The 18,665-nt window shown below is 43.4% G+C and overlaps 1 protein-coding gene across 1 annotated transcript in view; it reads right to left on the reverse strand.

Moving 5' to 3' along the window:
• Positions 1–18,665, reverse strand: part of SNAP91 (synaptosome associated protein 91) — a 1,173,930-nt gene that overhangs the window by 523,426 nt on the left and 631,839 nt on the right. The window contains exon 11 of the mRNA XM_069606330.1: positions 8,085–8,105. Coding sequence (XP_069462431.1) covers positions 8,085–8,105 — 21 coding nt within the window. The remainder of the gene's footprint in view (positions 1–8,084; positions 8,106–18,665) is intronic.

The following is an 18,665-nucleotide window of genomic DNA, read 5'->3' on the forward strand; positions in this document are numbered from 1 at the left end:
GCATAAACTAGTGACAGGGCGTCACATGAGAACGCCCCTTGCACCTCTGTCTAGAAATAAGAGTGATGCCCAGAGTGTAGCTAAACCTTTAGGTGATGAGATGCATGATTATTTGACATGTATGAACTCTAGTATTTCTTTCATTTCAGATGAAATCAAGCGAAGTCAGTCTAAGAACACAGAAGAAGATAATTCTGCAACCAATCCAAATTAACTATTACCACCACCTAAGTTATATGTTGGGGACCTAGTGTTAATTAAAGATTTTACCAGGATGTAGCATGAGCCACATTTTCATGGACCTTTTATTATTGAAGAAGTGTCCCCTTCCGCTACCAAGGTACAAGGAAGAAGAGCCTGGCTGCACCTGGGTGATGTGAAGATTTATAAGGGTGAGACCTTCCCTCCCACTGCTACCAAACCAGAAGTAAGACAAGAAGAATTTCCACATGTGCAGAGCCGATCAATGACAAAGAAGGACGATAAAGCAACAAGTGATTAACACATTAATTTGGACTGGAATTCAATGGACACGCCTTATAGATATTTTAGCAGAGAATTCCAGGAATTTTGAAATTAATTTTTAGAAATACATATTGAAACAGAAAATAATGCATAAGAGTTATGCCTAAGCGTCAGTTCTTGATTAGAAATTGGAAACAAGAACAGTATCCAAATTCATTTAGTGGCAAATATTTATTTAAATGATCAAACATATGGTACCTGCCGATAGTGACGTTCATCGGCTTGTGTTCATACTTCAAACTTACCCTGCTCTTGTTATAAGAGACATTAAAATTCAAACTTTCTTGCAGGATCCTAAAAATGGTCCAGTGAGAAGAAGACTCCTTATTGCTATAATTGAACACATTTTACAGTTACAAGTATAAAGAAGCTTGATGATTGTATTAAAAATGATTAATGAAGAAAACGGCATGGTTATAGAGAATGAACCAATTCAACAAGAATCAGGGTTCGCGCGAGAGATGGATGCCCAGATTCATATGTATAATATATATTTTCATGATTATTCTTGTTGTCTTTTTGGTCCTCATCTTTCACAGTCTCTATCATCTTAGTACTTATGCTGAAGAAAAGGTCCCTATGGTTTTCCCCACTATGAAAACTATACATGACAAGATTGATGATTACTATAGGTATTTTGGGAGTCACAAAAGAGATGCAGAGGAAGATAGTGAAGGGATAAATACCTATCTAGATAATACAGCGCACATGGGGGAACATCATGTGGTACCAACACATGAAAAAAGTAGGGGAGAAAGCATCTAAGGAGGGTTGCTACGTTGGCTCCATCATCCCCTATGCCATGAACACAGTAAAGACTTTTATTGCAAGAGAGGTTTCAGAGTACGATGCAAAGCGTCAGTCATCTTGCAACATGTACTCAAGGACAAAAAGTTGGGCGACCTTGCTCTGGAGATCAAAATGGTTGTTTCCATACCAGGATGACTATATCAAGACACTACAACTGGAAAAGGAGCCTGGATGGAAGAGCAAGATGATTGTGTATCCTGCTGAAGGATAGGATGAGGTGATCATTGAACAAATGAAGAGAATGAATTGCCCTGATGTGACAGAAATAACTGGATCACCTAGATGTTGGGAACAAACCCAATTATTGATCTATGGACGAGTGAATTCCAAGAAGGGATGGGAAGAAGGAATGATCTCTTGTGCAGCTCATCTGTTGAAAACAGATTACATACAAGAAGTACAGAAGGTGAATGATGGGTGTTTGAAGTCATGGGCTAAACACGCCAAACTACTGGCATGGGTAGAAGATGAATCAGGCCCAGTAGTTGTAATCCTGTTGGTTAATGCTACATTGTGCTTCCAAAGACACAGAATGAATCATGTGGTATATAACAAAGAATGCAAAACCACAATTGAGGTTCCTAGGATGGAAGAAGGGACAGCCGCCCTTGTGGATCGATATTCGGCTTGTGGTTCTATATGAGGTTACCCAAGGATTGGGCCGGAGTATGTTCCTTGGTGCGGCTTCATGTTCCAGCAATCGTGATTCCTCAAAGTGGCCTGAACACTGGTGAATTTCCGAAGTTGGATGCCCATTTGAACTGCTCCGTCTGACAAAAAGAGACATTTTTTTATCTGCCAAATCAATGAGAGCGTATGACTCCATTAATGAGGAGCACAGTTGTTATGACCATATCTCAGGGTTACTCTTAAAAGGATACTCAGGCAGGCCACAGGTATTCTTCAGGTTACTTTACTCGGCTAACATTGATCATCAGGTCACATCAGGTACATTAAGGAGATGGGGAAGTACAGAGGGGAACCCACTGGCTCCCACCACCCAGGCTACATCTTCCAACTGCCCGGGTGCCTGGGTGGAATCGCATTCACATACAACATTCCAATCATTCTCCTAGCATTCCATTCATGACATCATACCTTTCATTCACACCTCATGCAACCAGGATGCAGGGACCAAAAAGGAAAGTCAATCACAACAGGTTGTTCAGCAAGACTGCCACAACACGGACAATTATATTCATGCCAGGGATCTAAACACTGGCAAATGCCAAGTGGTTACAGATCACTAGGTGGGAACTTTCACAGACAATCAATGCGACCATAAAGGGATTCAACGCAATTAAGGAAGGGCGGAGGGTCAAACGACTAATGACCCTCCAGAACCAATGCGTCCTTGATATGATCACATTGATGGAAGGATGAGTTTGCGCCAAAATCGGGCCATCATGTTGCACATTCATACATTCTCATGATGAACAAAAAGGGACCTTAACAGAGGCCATAATGTTGACAGACCTGCATAACAAGATGGAAGACGAGACGGATGACATTGAAGTTGGTTTGCCTTCTTGTTCTCATGGATTCCTGAGTGGTTGGCGAATATATTCAAAATCCTTGGAGTAATATTGGTGCTGGAGATGTTTGGATTCTGTGTAGTCAGGATAGGGATTGCCCAATGCAAGAAAATGGCTAAGAAAGTGGTGGTAATGAAGATCATGATCGATATTAAACCTGAACTTAACGCCAATGAGCTGACTGATGAAGCTGTCAGGAAGTACATAGAGGCCAGCATTGTAGCACCTGAAGGAACAGAGTTCCTGTATCAGAAGAATCATAAGAAGTACGTGGGACAATGTACCCCGAATCGACAATGTAAGTACATGCCTTGGAGTGTAGATGAACATGTCAAATCAGCCGGCACCCTGAGGGGGGTGATGAAGATATGGACACCAAAGAAACACTTCTAGAGGAAATATCAGGATGCAGAGACAATTGAGGAGGTGGTCGAGAACTCGGCCAGAGGGGGCAATGTAGAGGAGCAGTTGCATGCCTCTGCAGGAAACCCCACCCCCCCTTACATCCCATTTGTTGTAAGCCTGAGATTGTGCCGTATTTGACACCAGCAGTTGTGCCAATACCGCAGCGTATATTCAAAAGAAGATACCCATTGAGACAACCCTATAAAATGTATCCCCAAAGGGACGACAATCTGATGGAGGAATGCCCTGAAGGAATATGAGAAAAGAAACAAAGAAAGAAGCCTGTGACGTCAAAAGAGAATATTAACGACGTCTCAGGATACTGGCTGAAGAGAATGTATGGATCCCATAGAAACTAATGACGAAGTAAAGAGTCAAGTGAACTTATTTTGTATTTACTTTTATTTTATTTAGTTAGAATTTAACCTTTTAACAATTTACCGTAGAAAAAGAAATAATGCAAAGCAAACATACCATCAAACAAAATTATCAAAACATGAAAAATACAGTTAAGAACACATAAGCTAAAATGCTAAAGAACAAAAGAACAGATAAGAAATTACAATTCAATGGAAAGGAGCCATTCAAGGCAATTCTTTCAAAGGCAAAGCCCCCAATCCAGGTTTTACCTTCCAATGAATCATCTTACTAAACAGACACATCAATAGTAGTATTCACAGAAGAGTAGTCAACAGGCTATACAACAGGTTAAGGTTTTTAATAAAGTCAGACAGTGCCAGACCTTCATGTACATTTTGAATGTCTAGACATCGTTTCGATATAGTAGACTCACTACAGCCTTCTCAATATTTTAGGATGGGTGTCTTAAATGCAGTCCTACGTGACAAAAGTACATCACATTCAAGGGCCAAATACTTAATAGTTTAAATCTCAGCATCACAGAATCTGAATCGACTCTATGAAACTGTGATTAGACTTCTCCTGAGTAAGAACTCCTTGATCGGAAGCAGGTTCCAACGTAGCCTCAGCAACAAACCCCTATAGTAACGATTAGGAAATTGATTATGTATGGTAGATAAGGATCCTCGATGTTTATGCTCGTGGGATAGGTGGATCATGGATGCATATGAGTGAAATGCATCGGTAGTCTATGCCCAATCATGGTCAAGCAGGGCCCGTTTTGACTTCACTGGGTTGGTAGTTAGGGTCTCTAGATCAAAGCCAATATCCATATGAATAACTAGACATCTCTTGCTCAAAATGGACAAATAACTAGAATAACTAGTGCACTTTTAAATAGGAAAAAGAAGATTACACCTGCACGAAATGTTATAGAGAATTAACTGTTCAATAACTGTAGAGATGCTGAAACGCAAGGTAGACTGTCATCATAGAAGCTGGCTATATGTAGTGAATAGAAAGCAAAGAATAGCCCGGTAATTTCTCATTCGCAGGTGCCGGACCCGGATGCGAGTTTGGAGGTAGCCTTGCCGGTAAAACAGGCAAGGCTACCTCCAACCTCGTAATGAGGCCAATGTGTATTTAGATGTTCCCCTTAAGAGGAATCCGATCCCCAGTAGGTTTTTCATTATTTGCCACGTAGTATGACGTCACCTCTGACGTATTTTGAGTATATAATCTTGTTTTTATGAAAAGATTGTTGAGAGAAATTGAGCGTACGTCCGTTGATGTTCGTTGTAACTCCTTGTTTTAGAGAATTGATAATAAAACAGTACTTGGCCATCTTCCTGAGTTGGTTCGGTTATTTGGACTCAAAGTTATGCTGTGAACCCATCCATTGCATGCCCGTTCCTAAAGGGCCATAAGCTCAGCTTCTTTGCTGCAGTACTACCATTCCCTATAATAGGTGTCATCTTACAGTAGTACATTTACCCATATGGAATTTGGGGCTTTGAGATAGGTGTTGTTTTGGGATCAAGTAAAAGTGTTGTGATTTTGGTGTAGGAGCAGGCCCTGTTCCCCTGGCAGAAGTGACAATAGGTTCTGATTCGTCACAGTTGACTTTCAGGAGAGCTTCGTTGGAGACAGTCATCCAAGATGGCCGGACCCATGGAAGAGGGGCAAGAATGGGTGGTGTTAGTGATAGGGATTAGAATGGCTAGGGGCAGGGAATTGGATGGATCAATTTCTGCAACCTATTCTACAACCTCTGCAACACTCTTTCCATTATGCCCTCTGGCCCGACACACTCTGCCGGACATATTTTAGATGTTTTCATCACCTCAGACATCCCCTTCTCTAACCCGCTCACCACTCCTCTCTCTTGGACTGACCACTTTCTACTCTCCTCTCATCAGAAACGCTCTATCCCTCAGGCAAAGCCCCCTGCTGCCACCTACCTTCTCGGCCATTCGGCCCATGATGCGTGTGTCAGTGGATGCCTTTGCCTCTACTTTCTAAGCTCCTCCTACTACTGCAGCGGAATCACACCCCAACACAGCCCTTTCTAATCTGAATCTTTCTATTTCCAACACCCTTCACATCCTTGCCCCTGTCATGAGAATCCGGCTGAAGCCTACCTCCAAGTGCAATTCTTGGTATGATTCCGACCTCGCCGTCTTGAAACGCAAGTGCAAGGTGCCTGAGAGGAAGGGGAGGGCTTCAGGCGCATCCTCTGATAAACTGGCCTGCCACCTACTCCAAAGGCAATGCAGACTCTCTGTCCTGTCCAATAAGAGCACACATTCAAGCCTGCATCTCTGTGGCATCTAACAACACGGCCTAACTCTTTCAAATCTGCAAGACACTAGCCAATCCTCTTACAGTCTCTACCTCTCCTGTTCCTTCCCAGGCCCTCTGTACGGCTCTGGCATCTCACTTCTCTGCTAAAACTCGGGACATCCTGTTCTCTATCCCTTCTTCCTCTACCTCTTCCTCTCTCTGGCCCCCTTTGGCCATCTCTCCCTCTCCTCCTCCTCTTTCCCGTTTCTCTCTGACAACACCTGACAAGGTTTCCAGACAAGTCCGATCTATGCAATTGTCGTCCACAACAGGTGCTCCCCTGCTCCTCCAGAACCACCAAGGACCATATGGACACCCTCGCTCCAGCTTTGGCCGATTTCTGTAATCGCTCTTTGCCACTGGAACTTTCCCCTCTCCCCTTAAGCACTCCCCTGTGCACCCCCTCCTCAAGAAGCCGTATGCCGATCCTACCTGCCTGGCAAACTATTGCCCAATCTCCATCACCCTTTCCTGGGCAAACTCTTGGAAAAGCTGGCCATCACCCAGCTTACTCTCCACACTGATTCTGTTGGTTGTCTCCATGACCATCAGTCTGGCTTCAGAGTTGCCAGAGGCATGACACTGCTCTCCTGAACACCTGTAAAGATCTACTCTCCAATCTTGATTACAGCATTCCTTCGGTTCTCATCCTCCTTGATCTTTCCTTTGCTTTCGACGCGGTCAACTACGCCATCCTAATCAATCGACTGAGAATCTGGGCATCAAGGTTCAAGGCCTGGAGTGGCTGACCTCCTTCCTCTTGGAACGCCCCTCCCAGGTGCAACTTGGTCCATTTCTCTCTGCCACCTCTCTCTCTACATGTGGCGTTCCCCAGGGCTCTATCCTCTCACCCTTGTTTTTCAACCTCTACCTTCTCCTCTAACTTTGTGTTATGCGGATGACACTCCCCACAGCTTCTTCTCCTTTCTCGCTCATTCCTGTCTATCCGCGATTCAGGCTTGGTGCACCGCCAATCACCTCGGCCTTAATTGTAATTGTTTATTTTAACAGCGCTTATACACAAGTGAAAGTGACTCAAAGCGCTTCAAGGTGGCAAGGGAGCAAGGGAATACAGTAGTCATTCTTAGGCCTTGAGATTTCTGAATGAGCTAACAAAAAAGTAACTTGCATACTAGGCCTGACAGCATTTTTCCTAGTGCAAGTGCATGAAGTGTTTCAGGTGCAACCAGATCAGGGAGGGGAGACAAAGGGGGGACAAGACAGAAATTACTAGGCCTAGAATTAAGGTCATGCAAGTGTACAGACGGAAGTGCTAGGGAGGGAGAACAAGTGCGCCCAGTCCAGCAGGGCCCTGGGTCAAGTGCAGAGAGGTTACCCCTCTCCTGGAACGCATGCTGAAAGTGCAGTAGTGCTGAGCATAGTGAAGAGGCCAGGAGTCAAGTGCAAAGACTGGCGGGGGAGCCTAGGACCTGTGAGGCTCTGGAGGGGAGTCAGGCAAACAGTCAGCAAAAGCTGAACAGAGTAAGGGGAGAGATGGAGGAGTGAGGCAGGAGAGAGAGAGAGAGGAGGTTAGCAGGGCAGAGGAAGAGAAGAGCAAGGTCTTGAGGAATTTCCGGAACTTAAGGAGCTCCAGCTCAAGGTGGAGAGAGGAAAGGAGGTTGTTCCAGAGGGAGGCTCCTGCAGAGGATAAAGATCTACCCCGAAATCTCTGCTTGGAAAAACGGTTCACCCGCAAGAGAAGGAGAGTATTTAGGAAGCGAGCGTTGTAGATAGTGTGGGCCCCGGCCCCAGAAAGCCATGTGGACTAGGTAGAGGATCTTGTACTTAATCCTAGCAGCCATGGGGAGCCAGTGCAGGGATTTCAGTGCCAGAGATGTGGTCCCTGGTTTTGAGGCTGAGGATAAGTCTCACAGTTAGACAAGCCAGTAAGACAGAGACCCTTCTCTTTGGGACCCCTGCCCCTGCTTTCCCTCTTTCACTCTGGCTGCCCGCCTTGGGCCCTCTTCCTTCGCCTTCCTGTGAGGCAAAAAACCTTGGTGTCATCTTCGACTCCACTCTCTTTCTCTCCTCACATCTCGGACATTGCCAAGAAGTCCACCTCCTCAAAGGGACTCTTCCCTTTCTCACTTTCCTCCAGAAGCTCACGGTCTCCAGAGCCCTGGTTCCCTCTAGGCTGGACTACTGCAACAGCCTCTGTCTCAGTCTGCCTTCCCTACTCTCCGCCCTCTGCAACAAATCCAGAACAGGACTGCAACACTTATCCTTGGCCTCAAGCCAAGGGACCGTATGTCTCCAGGCCTGGAATCTCTCAACTGGCTGCAAGGATCAAATTCAAGACCCTTTGCATTGTCCACAAGGCTTTTTGGGGCCAGGGCCTGCACTACATCCAACGCTTTCTTCCAAAATACCTTCCTTCTTGAGTCCTTTGCTCAGCTACCTCAAACTCTAAGGGTTAGATGCTTCTCCAGGCAGAGAGTGCAGTGTAGATCTCTTGCCCCTGCAGGTGCCTCACTCGGGAATGGCCTCCCTGTCCGTCTCAAACTTGAGCCAGACCAATTCAAGTTACGGAAGCACCTCAGAACATTCCTCTTATCCTCTGCTTTCTCTCTCTCCCTCCTCTGCTGACCTACCCGTCTGCTGTACCGAATGGTTGCTTGGATGCCCCCAGTTCCATTGGGAACCAGGCTCTTTCTTGATCAGTCACCCTTGCACTGCCTGCGGGCCTACCACACACTTAGGGGCTGTAACTGTAACCCTAAAGTCCTTTGTTCTCCTTGCACTACCCAGAGATGCGCTGCCTGGCTGCACTTACTCAGAGCATTGCTGCCCTATTTTCCCCTCCCCTCTCCCTTGCACTCTCCCTCCCCCTCCCTTTACCCTTGCACTTCTTGTTCTCACACTTGCACGATGTGAATGACACAAGGCCTAGTAAGATTGTTTGTCTTGTGCTCCCCCTGTCTTCCCTTCCTTGGATTGGCGCACCTAGAAAAACTTTTGTACAAGCGCGTTATACATGATTTATCATATCAATAACCAAACAACACCTAAATACACTGTGTCCCTCCTCTAATGTCATTTGTGTGTGCCCCTTGTCACAAGCCCTTCTCCCTATGTATGCATAAATCAGTATGTGTATGCAATAGTTTGGGCTAATATAGGTATCGCAAGCAACAAGTAATATCCCAAACTAAAAATGAACTGGGTAACATCTAGGGGGAGAGTCAGGTTAAGTTAGTTGTCACTTCCCACACTCGCAGATTGTCCGCTTCTGTCACGATAAGTTGGTTCATCTTACTCTCTATATATGAAACTTTTAATGTGCAGCACTTCCACCAGTCCCTCAACTGTACAGTCATCTACTGCTTGCCAGCTTCTCATATCAAAATCCCCATACATAAATACATATATTAGAATGTTTTGTTTTAAATTATAACTAATTAAGATAGGACTAATTGTGCAATAGAATGCCATATCTGGCAACGGCCCGTTAATAACAATTTAGATAGTTGAAATGCTTCTTCTAGAATTAAACACTGGTGTGAAAGGATTATCAGGGGTTTGTATGGGTGGGGTGTGTGCACGTCTCTATGGAGGGAAGTGTAAAACAGAGCTGCCAGGTCCCCATGCATCAGGCGGAGGGATCACATTTGGTGAAATATGGGACCACGTAATCAGTAAACCAGTAATTCTAGTAGTGTAACCTTTCACTCCATTCATTCTTCAATCACAAGTCCACGCAGAGTTGGTTTCATTTTGGCCAATTTGAGATTTATTTCTTGGCATATCTGCGAGGCAAAATCCTGACGGGTGCCTTTTGCTGTTCCATTTGTAAAAGGCAAGGGTTCAAAACAGGAGATTAAAATAAATGCCAAGTGAAAGAACTAACACAGCAGACATTTCAGGGGTGAGCCTTAGTTAATATAACAAGGGCAAAAGAAGGACAATGTAAATGTTAACTAGGAACATCCTCAGGAACATATTTGCCAAACCTACAGATTTAGGCAGTAGGCTACTGCTTTTTAAGCAGTTCTACCGCCTACAGATTTGGGTGACAGATCCTATCGCTTTTTACAGTGGCAGGTAATTTATGTGACTCTAAGGCAAGCTCCAGGACAAAGCATGCAACACATTAATTAGTCTGTCTGTACAGTGGGCTGGTAGGTGATTACTTTGATTGGGTTAAGACCAATCCACTGACCCGACAACTCTGTGACTTTGTCCTGCACTTTTGCCGGTACAACACTTGGGTGAAACACCAATGAAGGCAAGCAGCAGATCGCAACACCATCACACAGCATCTGCCTATCAGACTGGGCGGGTATCGGTCTCCGTGTCATTCAGTGTTCAACTTGCACTGCAGGAATACATATGTATTGCCCAGGCTGCTGCTACAGAGCAGTGGCAAATGCTGCCTACCAGCTGTGTGTGATTACCTTCTGTGTAATTGGATTTGGGGTTAATTTACCATTCCGAATTATACATTTTAAACATTTGAAAATCTTCCTATGTTGTGCTGTTTGATGGGTTGTTTGCTTTAGAATGCTTCAATTGTGCCATCAATGTATGTTTTGTATTTTCCTGTGGTGTCATTGTTATGCGAATTATTATTTTTGAAACTTGAAAAATCCTCCATCTTTTTGGTCACAGAATGTTGGCAAGTATGCAGGAAGTGCATCAACACTAAAGGTATATATCAAAACCAGGGCAACATTAAATACTATTCAGTTCAAATGACAAATAAGGGTTTACATACAACACACAAGTGCCTCAGTCTCACCCTAAAAAGTTGGTTCTGTTGAAGTCCTGAGACTCTGCTGATGCATTCATTTCGGTTTGTCCCGTGCCCGACTCCTCATCTCTGTGTAAGTAAACGTAGAATTCTGTACTGTAAGTTTTTGAAGACAGGCAGCAATACTAAACACACTAAACCCAAAGCCACGCTAGAATCAAGCACAAACGTTTGCAGACCAAAACAAAAATAAAATGTACCACTAAAAACACAACCAAATTTGACATCAGACAGGAAAATAAAAACGCGCAAAAATGATTGTCGGACTGCAAACTCCTCGTCCAAAACAATTCAGCACGTTCCCATGCATTCCTATGACAAAATAATGCCTGGCTGTAAAGAATTAATGTTCCCTTTAGTTTTCTCACATCTGTACTGTTAATTTAGGCAAATAGTGTCTGGCCACTACGGTCTAAGACAATACCATACAAGTCTAGAATCATTGGGGTTAGAAACCCGTTAAAATGCATGCTGGTGGCATACTCTTTCAGAGGAGGGCAAGAGGCAGTGGTTTATATGATCTCAGGGGGTAAGGGCTCCTGGGGTGCTCGGGGGCGAGTGTAGGGGAAGCAGGAACAGGTGGGAATGGACATACCGATTAGCATGGCAATGGGCAGTCAATTGGTGGGCAAATAATGACCTACAAGCCGTGTGCACCTTCTCATTTGCCACCTCTCCCTAGCTGTACTCTAATAGTTTCAGCTTGTAGGTGGGCACAGGTGCCAACTAATAGTTCAAACTAAAACATGGAAAAAGGAATTCCACGTCTGCCAGCATGCACTGTCACAGAGAACAACATACTGTTCAATGCTTTGGTAACATGGATGTATGGTGTGTGGTCAGGATCCTTTATGAAGACACACACAGGCTGTAAACTAATCAAGAACATTTTACAGTGCCTCACGATGTGATGTTAGCCATGTTTGTGCTTGTTTATTTAGTCAGTAAATTAATTTTATTGCCATTTTTGTTTGCTGTATGCTATACATTTTCTTTGCCTGGTGACATTGCAACACAAGAGTGCTGTACTAGCAGAGCAGTTATGACAAAGCCTTAATACATAACTCATGCGCAAGATGTGAAATTACATAATTAAATGTTTGCAGATTCGACTGGGCAATATGCCAACGCCAGAAGGGCCAGCGTTATGGGATAAAATTGGTTAACTTTGTGGGTCAATCTCATGGCTACATGTACCAGACGTTGTGGCCAATGTTACTGATCCAGAGTTCTTTAAAATACACTATAAGCCACTCATTGCCCACAAAGTCATCCCAGGTAAAACCCTGCCACCTTATTTGTGCCTGGTTTGCTTTTCTATCCCGGTTCAACACAGGGTGTTTGATTGAGAATCTTATAATGAACTAGCTGCACCTGGCTCGTCATACGCCGACCTGGGCTTCCGTCTCGAGCTTCTCTCACTCTCTGCCTCCCTTCACCACCTCAGCGTCTCTCACTGCTTATTTTATGTGGATGAGGGGTGTGTTATCAAGTGCGCAGCCGTTGTGACCATCGGTGAAAAACATTTCTAAAAAAGTTGATTTTTTAAATTGTAATAATACTTGAAACTGGCTGTTTTAAAATACTAAAATGATCATTTCTAATTATCACTTTCTGCATATATTTTAGAAATAATAATGTTACACTCGTCTTACAGCGCAAAGCCTTGAATAGCCATATGCATTATTTTCTGATACAAGTTTATCACTCTAAGATGGACAGTCTGGTACACTGTCATTGAAGTAAATAAAAGTAAAAAAAGAAAACGGCAAGAAAGGGACGTACACAACTTTAGTGAGGGTTCCAGCATGCTTTTCGTAAAATCAAAAGGCTTTTTGGGAGCACATGAATAACGGTATATCTTTACATATGGCAAAACACTTCGATAAAAGTGATGTATGCAGTGGCGAGTCAGATGGAGGACAAGGGCTCTTAGATGGCACGATGTATTTTTATTTATCCAAAAGAAGAAAGAAGGCCTAACTTTCCCAGGGACTGTGGTGTCTGCCTACTTTACTAACTAATGCGCTCATCAGTCTGTCGTGAAAGTCCAAATGTTAACAGTCTGTTGTCCAAAACGACCCTAACTGACCCTACCATTATATGAACTAACTTATATGTGGATAATTACTCCCTTCTCCTTAGCTTACTGCTAGTACCAGTCTATAGAGTCCTTTCAGTAGTACACATTTCTCACATAGTTCCTTTGATATCTTGCATCAGTCTCCATCTCTTCAAGGGCGACTTGGGATTTTCCCTCATCCTCAGAGTTTCCCCTTCCTGGTTCTTATGTCAGAATAGGCGTCTTCTCCTGGCCAAAACAGATTTGGATTACTTTGGTATGTTGATATCTTGTTCAACTTCACTTGTCTCATTTCTCTAAATTCAGGTTCCTCATAATTAATCGTATTTATTTTCTTTTTTTGTATATCTTGGTTTAGCTGTCTCCCCGTTTCCCAGGATAGGGTTATCCACAATTGGCTTCTCTGGGTGTTAGTCTTTTCTCTTATATTATGATTTCATCTTTTCTCCCCATAGTTTAAAGTCACTTCCTTAAAGGGAACTTTTATGCCATGATTTCCACTGAGACAAGTTGTTTGCATAACATACAGCTTATTTCTGGGCAACCCATTACATTTGTTACCCCTGTTACCTTCTATTCTGTGTGGAAAGGTTTTGGGAAGCATTGCTGCGTTGTGATCGCTTCTCCGATCTCTGTGCATTGTAGCCTTTCCTTCGGCATTAGGCTTCTCCTTTGGTTTTCTCTCCTCTTGGCGATTTCCTAGTCCGCTGACAAGGCATCAGACCCTCCCATGCCTGTTGCTGATCGCAGTTTCGCCAATGTTGCAGGGACTGACTGTCCACCACAGGGTTCAAGTTGTCTCGCCAATGCCTAATGTTGGCGTCAGGGTCCTCACCATCTCCACCCTACTGTAAGGGTTCCATGCTACAGTTTGCGTTTAAAGCATTCTTTCTGGAGGTTTAGAAGGGAAGGTGTGTCTAAGGTCTAGGCTGGCTCGAGGAGGTCGGGGGGGAGTGAGAGTCTGATTCTGAGTGGTTCAATTGGGCAGAGAGAATTTTTCCTTAATGTTCCTGCCCAGGAAGCCTTTGTTTCCCCAGGCCAAGATGAAGGTTCTGTAAAACAGCAGTGATTGGCTAAGCCTGGTTGTGAGGTAGTTTGGAATTGCGATCTGGATTCTAAACTGCCTTTCATTCTAGTTTTCACCAAAGCAGGTCACAGCTTTTCAGGCTCCAGCAACCAGAGACATTCTTACCAAGAATCAAGTTTACAGCATCTAAAGTGTACCCACAGGTTAAGTACCAGAGACAAGAGGTTTTAGGAGTCTACAGTGCCAAAGCTTTAAGAAGAAGTCAGCTCTACAGTGAAGAAGAAAGCTAGGTGAACTTCTATACTGTGTATAAGAGTACACTGTAAGAAGTATTCAATTGTAGTGGAACTATAATACAAGGAAAAGGATTAGCAAGCTTAATGTTTAAAGTTTGCATGTAAAAAGTTGAAACGTTGTCAAGAAAGAAGTTGCAGTAGATGCAGTTTTCTGCCACATGTTATTGAACTAACCGAAGCATGTGGGTAAGCGGCGGTATCAGACTATTTACTAATACACTAACCAAAGGCTGTAGCAGCAACAGCGTAATATTTATCAGATCGCATCCGTGGTATTTCGTTCTGTAGCAACAAGTGCAAGGATTTCTGTGTCGGGCATTGCTTAGAGGAAAGGACCTTGCAAGCGTAAGCACGCATGCGTATCATGTTGACGGTCCGGAACACCATTGTGTTTCGTTCATCAATTTCACTGAAGACAGCGCAGTTAGGGGTATGCAGATTCAGCGGTACAGTGAGCCTTCTACGCAGGAGTGGTCCAGTCAGTAATCTCCTTGGTAACGGTTCAGTCAATTATCCACGCAGCAGCGGTATTGATAGTTTCTTATATTTTAAACACAGAAGCAAACTTTAGCAATTAACGTTAAGCAACACAATGTTAAAAAGAGCAGACTTCTTAGGAAGTAGAGGTTATATTATTCTTTCCTGAGGGAAAGATACTTGTTGCTTCTTGTAAAGAAAACGTGCCAGGAAAAGATTCAGGGCACGTTTGAATTGTAATGAAATCTGAAGCAGACAAGCAACTGTGCGGGGACGTCAGTAGTAAAGACATTAGTTTTAAGGTTGGAAGAAGAGACTGCAAGCAATTGAAAAAACTAAGCAGCAGTTATAGTAAGGACTCTAATGGAGATCAAGTTACATAAGGCAAAAGCAGTTACAAGCAATATAAAAGTATTGATAGAATAATGAGAGCAGAAATCCATCTGTCTTCAGCATCTAAATAGCCTATCAGCTAACCAAGCATAAGCTACAGGTATGAGAGGGAGCAAGGGTAATTTAACATAGAGAAAAGGAAGGGAAGTGGCAGACAAGTTTGTAATGTGTTTATGATTACTTCTTAGGTATCTTCAGTGTAATCCAGTCGTGTGGAGGTCCAGGCCCAAAAGAAACCTGCGTTTGTTATTTTCTCCACTTCCCCTTTCCCCTTAGTTTGCCATCTTGATAGTTGTCAATCAGAGACTGTTGGGTCAGCAGGGGGTCTGGTGGGCTATCTTTACTCTTGCAGGAACTCAGAAGCTGGACCTGACTGTTGGGATCTGGTCGCACTGCTTTCTCTTACTCGGCTGTCACCTTGGCTTTGGCATCTGAGCATCTCTCCCTCTCTCTCAGGTTCCTGTCTCTGGATTTCTTGTGCTCGGTTGGCACCTTGGGTATGGCATTCCAGCATGTCTCTCCTGGTTTCCCCTCTCGGGGGTTCTCGTGCTCAGTTGGCACCCTTTGTCTACCATTCCAGCCTCTCTCTCTTCGGTCCATCTCTCTTGGTCTCTTGTATTCCCGCTTCAAGCGATATTCAAATGCGCAGGCTTGTTGGCTTGTGCCAACTACATTCTTCCTCTCTGTATGCCGGACATCCAGTGTATGGGACCGTAAGATTTAAAGTGACATGCTTCTTGTTTGTAAGTTTCAGGCATCTATTCTGCGTTTCTTCGTCCCATCTGTTAGAAGTCTAAGTGGTGGTGGAACACCTCATGTAGGCGATAGGGTAGTGTGATGAATCCTATTGAATCATCACAAATTCCCCGACTAAGATCACCTCCCATGTGGCTAGGGGACCACATACGCTATCTAATCCTGACATTGGGGGTGGTATGTATTATGAGGGAGAATCACATGGGAGGAAAAGGCTGTCGGGGAAGGTGGTGACCCCATCACGACATATGCAGTATTCTTCCCTTAACAGAGAAGAGGACTGCATATTTTTTTCAATTTTTATGGCGTGTTGTCATTATATAAGCCCTTCACATTGTAAACCACATATACCCTTGAGAGAAAAAATATGTTGCAACCAACAAAGCTCTCCCTTGGCACCAGCTCTTATATGGTTTAGCTGAATTTCAAGTATAATACTCAATTTAGAACAGGGTAGTTTTCAGCATGAGCATATAACCTTGTTTTGAAAACCCTCTATGCAAAACATCGTTCATACCTCACACACATATAGCACAAATGATTCTTTGAACAGAAGTCCTGAACAACATCACATTGGAAGACACAGAAACCCTCTGAACGCCAACTCCCAGAAAGCCTCAGGTACTGAGACGGAGAAGAGAAACACTACATGCCGTCTAGTTGTTTTGAGGAGGGCTGAGTAAGCAAGACATTTAAAAATGGTGTCCGCTTCAAAAACCAGAGACCCGAAGAAGAAGGAAACAGTGATGCACTGCTTGTCACAGCCAGATGTAAGAATGTTTCACAAAAACCAGCCAAGCTAGGAAGCGGACTTAACCCATTTGTCATGCAGAGCACAGAAACGCACAAGTATCTCAGTTTTTGTACTCACCCTTCACTGAAGTCCCGAGGAAGCAGAAAGAAAAAGGAAAAGTAGCATCATTTGAGAAAACAACCTGTATGCAAAACCATTTTTGATCTTCAGAAATTGAGATTTTAAATAAAATAATATGGTCCATGAGCCAGTTTGGCATTTGAGTAGCTGATTCTTCCATCCCAGTATCATCCCCATTGTGCCTCAGAATATTATAGAGCACACGTTTATATAAGACACTGAAAACCAAAAAGGAAAATGCTTACAGACTTATTTCTCTTAGTTTATACTGTATTTATAAAGCATGCATCTATTACTCTACAAGATCAATAATTAGAGAATACATCAACATTATTTCTTTATAGCAGTGTCCACAAACCCTGAACTGGCAAATTCAAAAACATAACATGACACATTGGGCTATGAGGACAGAGGGAAATGCAGTGTGATGTTGAGAGACGAGCTCTGCACTGACGTGGTAACATGAAAATTGCAAAACAAAAAGGCTGTAGTGTAACAATCGACTGAGTGTGAGATCACCCCCCTAATACTGGGGGGAGCAGAGCCTAATGTAAGGAACATCGTCACGCTGCCCTCAGATTACTACTGAAAGACTGCATACCAGAGGTGTGTTTTCAGTGCATAGACGTTGACATAGAGATAAGAGCACGAGTTGTAAGAGCATGTGTCATAAAAGCGCATGGTGCAAGGCATATGACTGCATGGTGTGTAAGTGTCTGGCTAGTACACATATAAGAGAGTCATAGAGTCATAAAACACACATGAACTATATGCCTGAAAACTAATTGAAGTCAGGTTTGACTTTGATGTGAACTTTTAATATGTACAAGAGGCGTATATCAGTTTTACAGTTCCTACACATGCACAATTTTCGTCTTTCAGTCAGCCCTGACTTTACGAGTTTTCAGAAGTATATTAGTGTACATACAGGAAATGTTTATCTGCCACAAGTACAAGTAGTTTGCAACTAAAATCTACATATATTCTGCTTCTGCACTGTAGGCCTCCTATACGGATTAAAGGACACATTAAAGTGAACTCTAACTTTGATGTCAGTTTTCTGTATGTCCAAGAAGTGTATACAGTGCTTTAAGTGGGACCGGGTCCCTGCCGGGGCCCCCTGGTCCCACCACAACTTTGGCAGGACACATTATCCCGCTGCGGTTGCAGCCACGACGGGAGATGCGCCCGCCATTAAGTCAGGCAACCTGACAGAAGTGTCAGTCAGCAACAGCTACGCTATGACTGGCTTGCACTTATGTTAGTCACTGTAAATTCCACTGTTGAACCGTCACGCGATGGGGAAGAAGTTACTCTTCTTTAGTTTCCCATCCCCAGGATGCTGAGGAGTCTTTAACCCTTAGCGAACCTGGGGACTCCTTGACATATTAGATGGCTTGAAAAGTACACAATTCAAGCCATCCTTTAAAAAGCTTTGCGATGGACAAAGACGCTTCTGGCATTGTCTGTCGTCAAAGCTTTATAAAAGCCATCTTTTACAAACCTCGAAATGTTTAAAAAAAGGGTTTGAAAAGTACGCAAACCATAAGGCATGCATACAAATATATAAATGTGATATTTTTGTGTGCGTACCTTACTATGGTTTGTGTACTTTTCAAGACATCTTTTATAAACATAGAAATATGTTACGTATTTCTATGTTTATAAAATATGGCTTGTGTAGTACAGAAACCATAGTAAGGTACGCATACAAATATATAAATGCTTACATGCATGTATATATTAGTTTACGTACCTTACTATGGTTTGTGCACTTTTTAGGCCACGCCCCCAAAGGAGGCCACCCCCCCCATCGATTTCTTAGCCCACTTAAAGCCCTGGGCATATACGACTTTGAAAGTATGCATTTCTATGAATCTCCTGAAAACTGACATATAAATCAGCCCCGACTTGATGTGAGTTTTTTCAGAAGATGTCAAATGACTAATGTATGACAGTTGGTATGAAATATGTACATTCATTCTGCACATGCACACAGTTAAAAGTGATCAAAATAACCTTCTTTCACAT

Source organism: Ambystoma mexicanum, chromosome 4p, assembly GCF_040938575.1.
Source record: "Ambystoma mexicanum isolate Mex_15411 chromosome 4p, UKY_AmexF1_1, whole genome shotgun sequence".
Lineage (NCBI taxonomy): Eukaryota > Metazoa > Chordata > Amphibia > Caudata > Ambystomatidae > Ambystoma > Ambystoma mexicanum.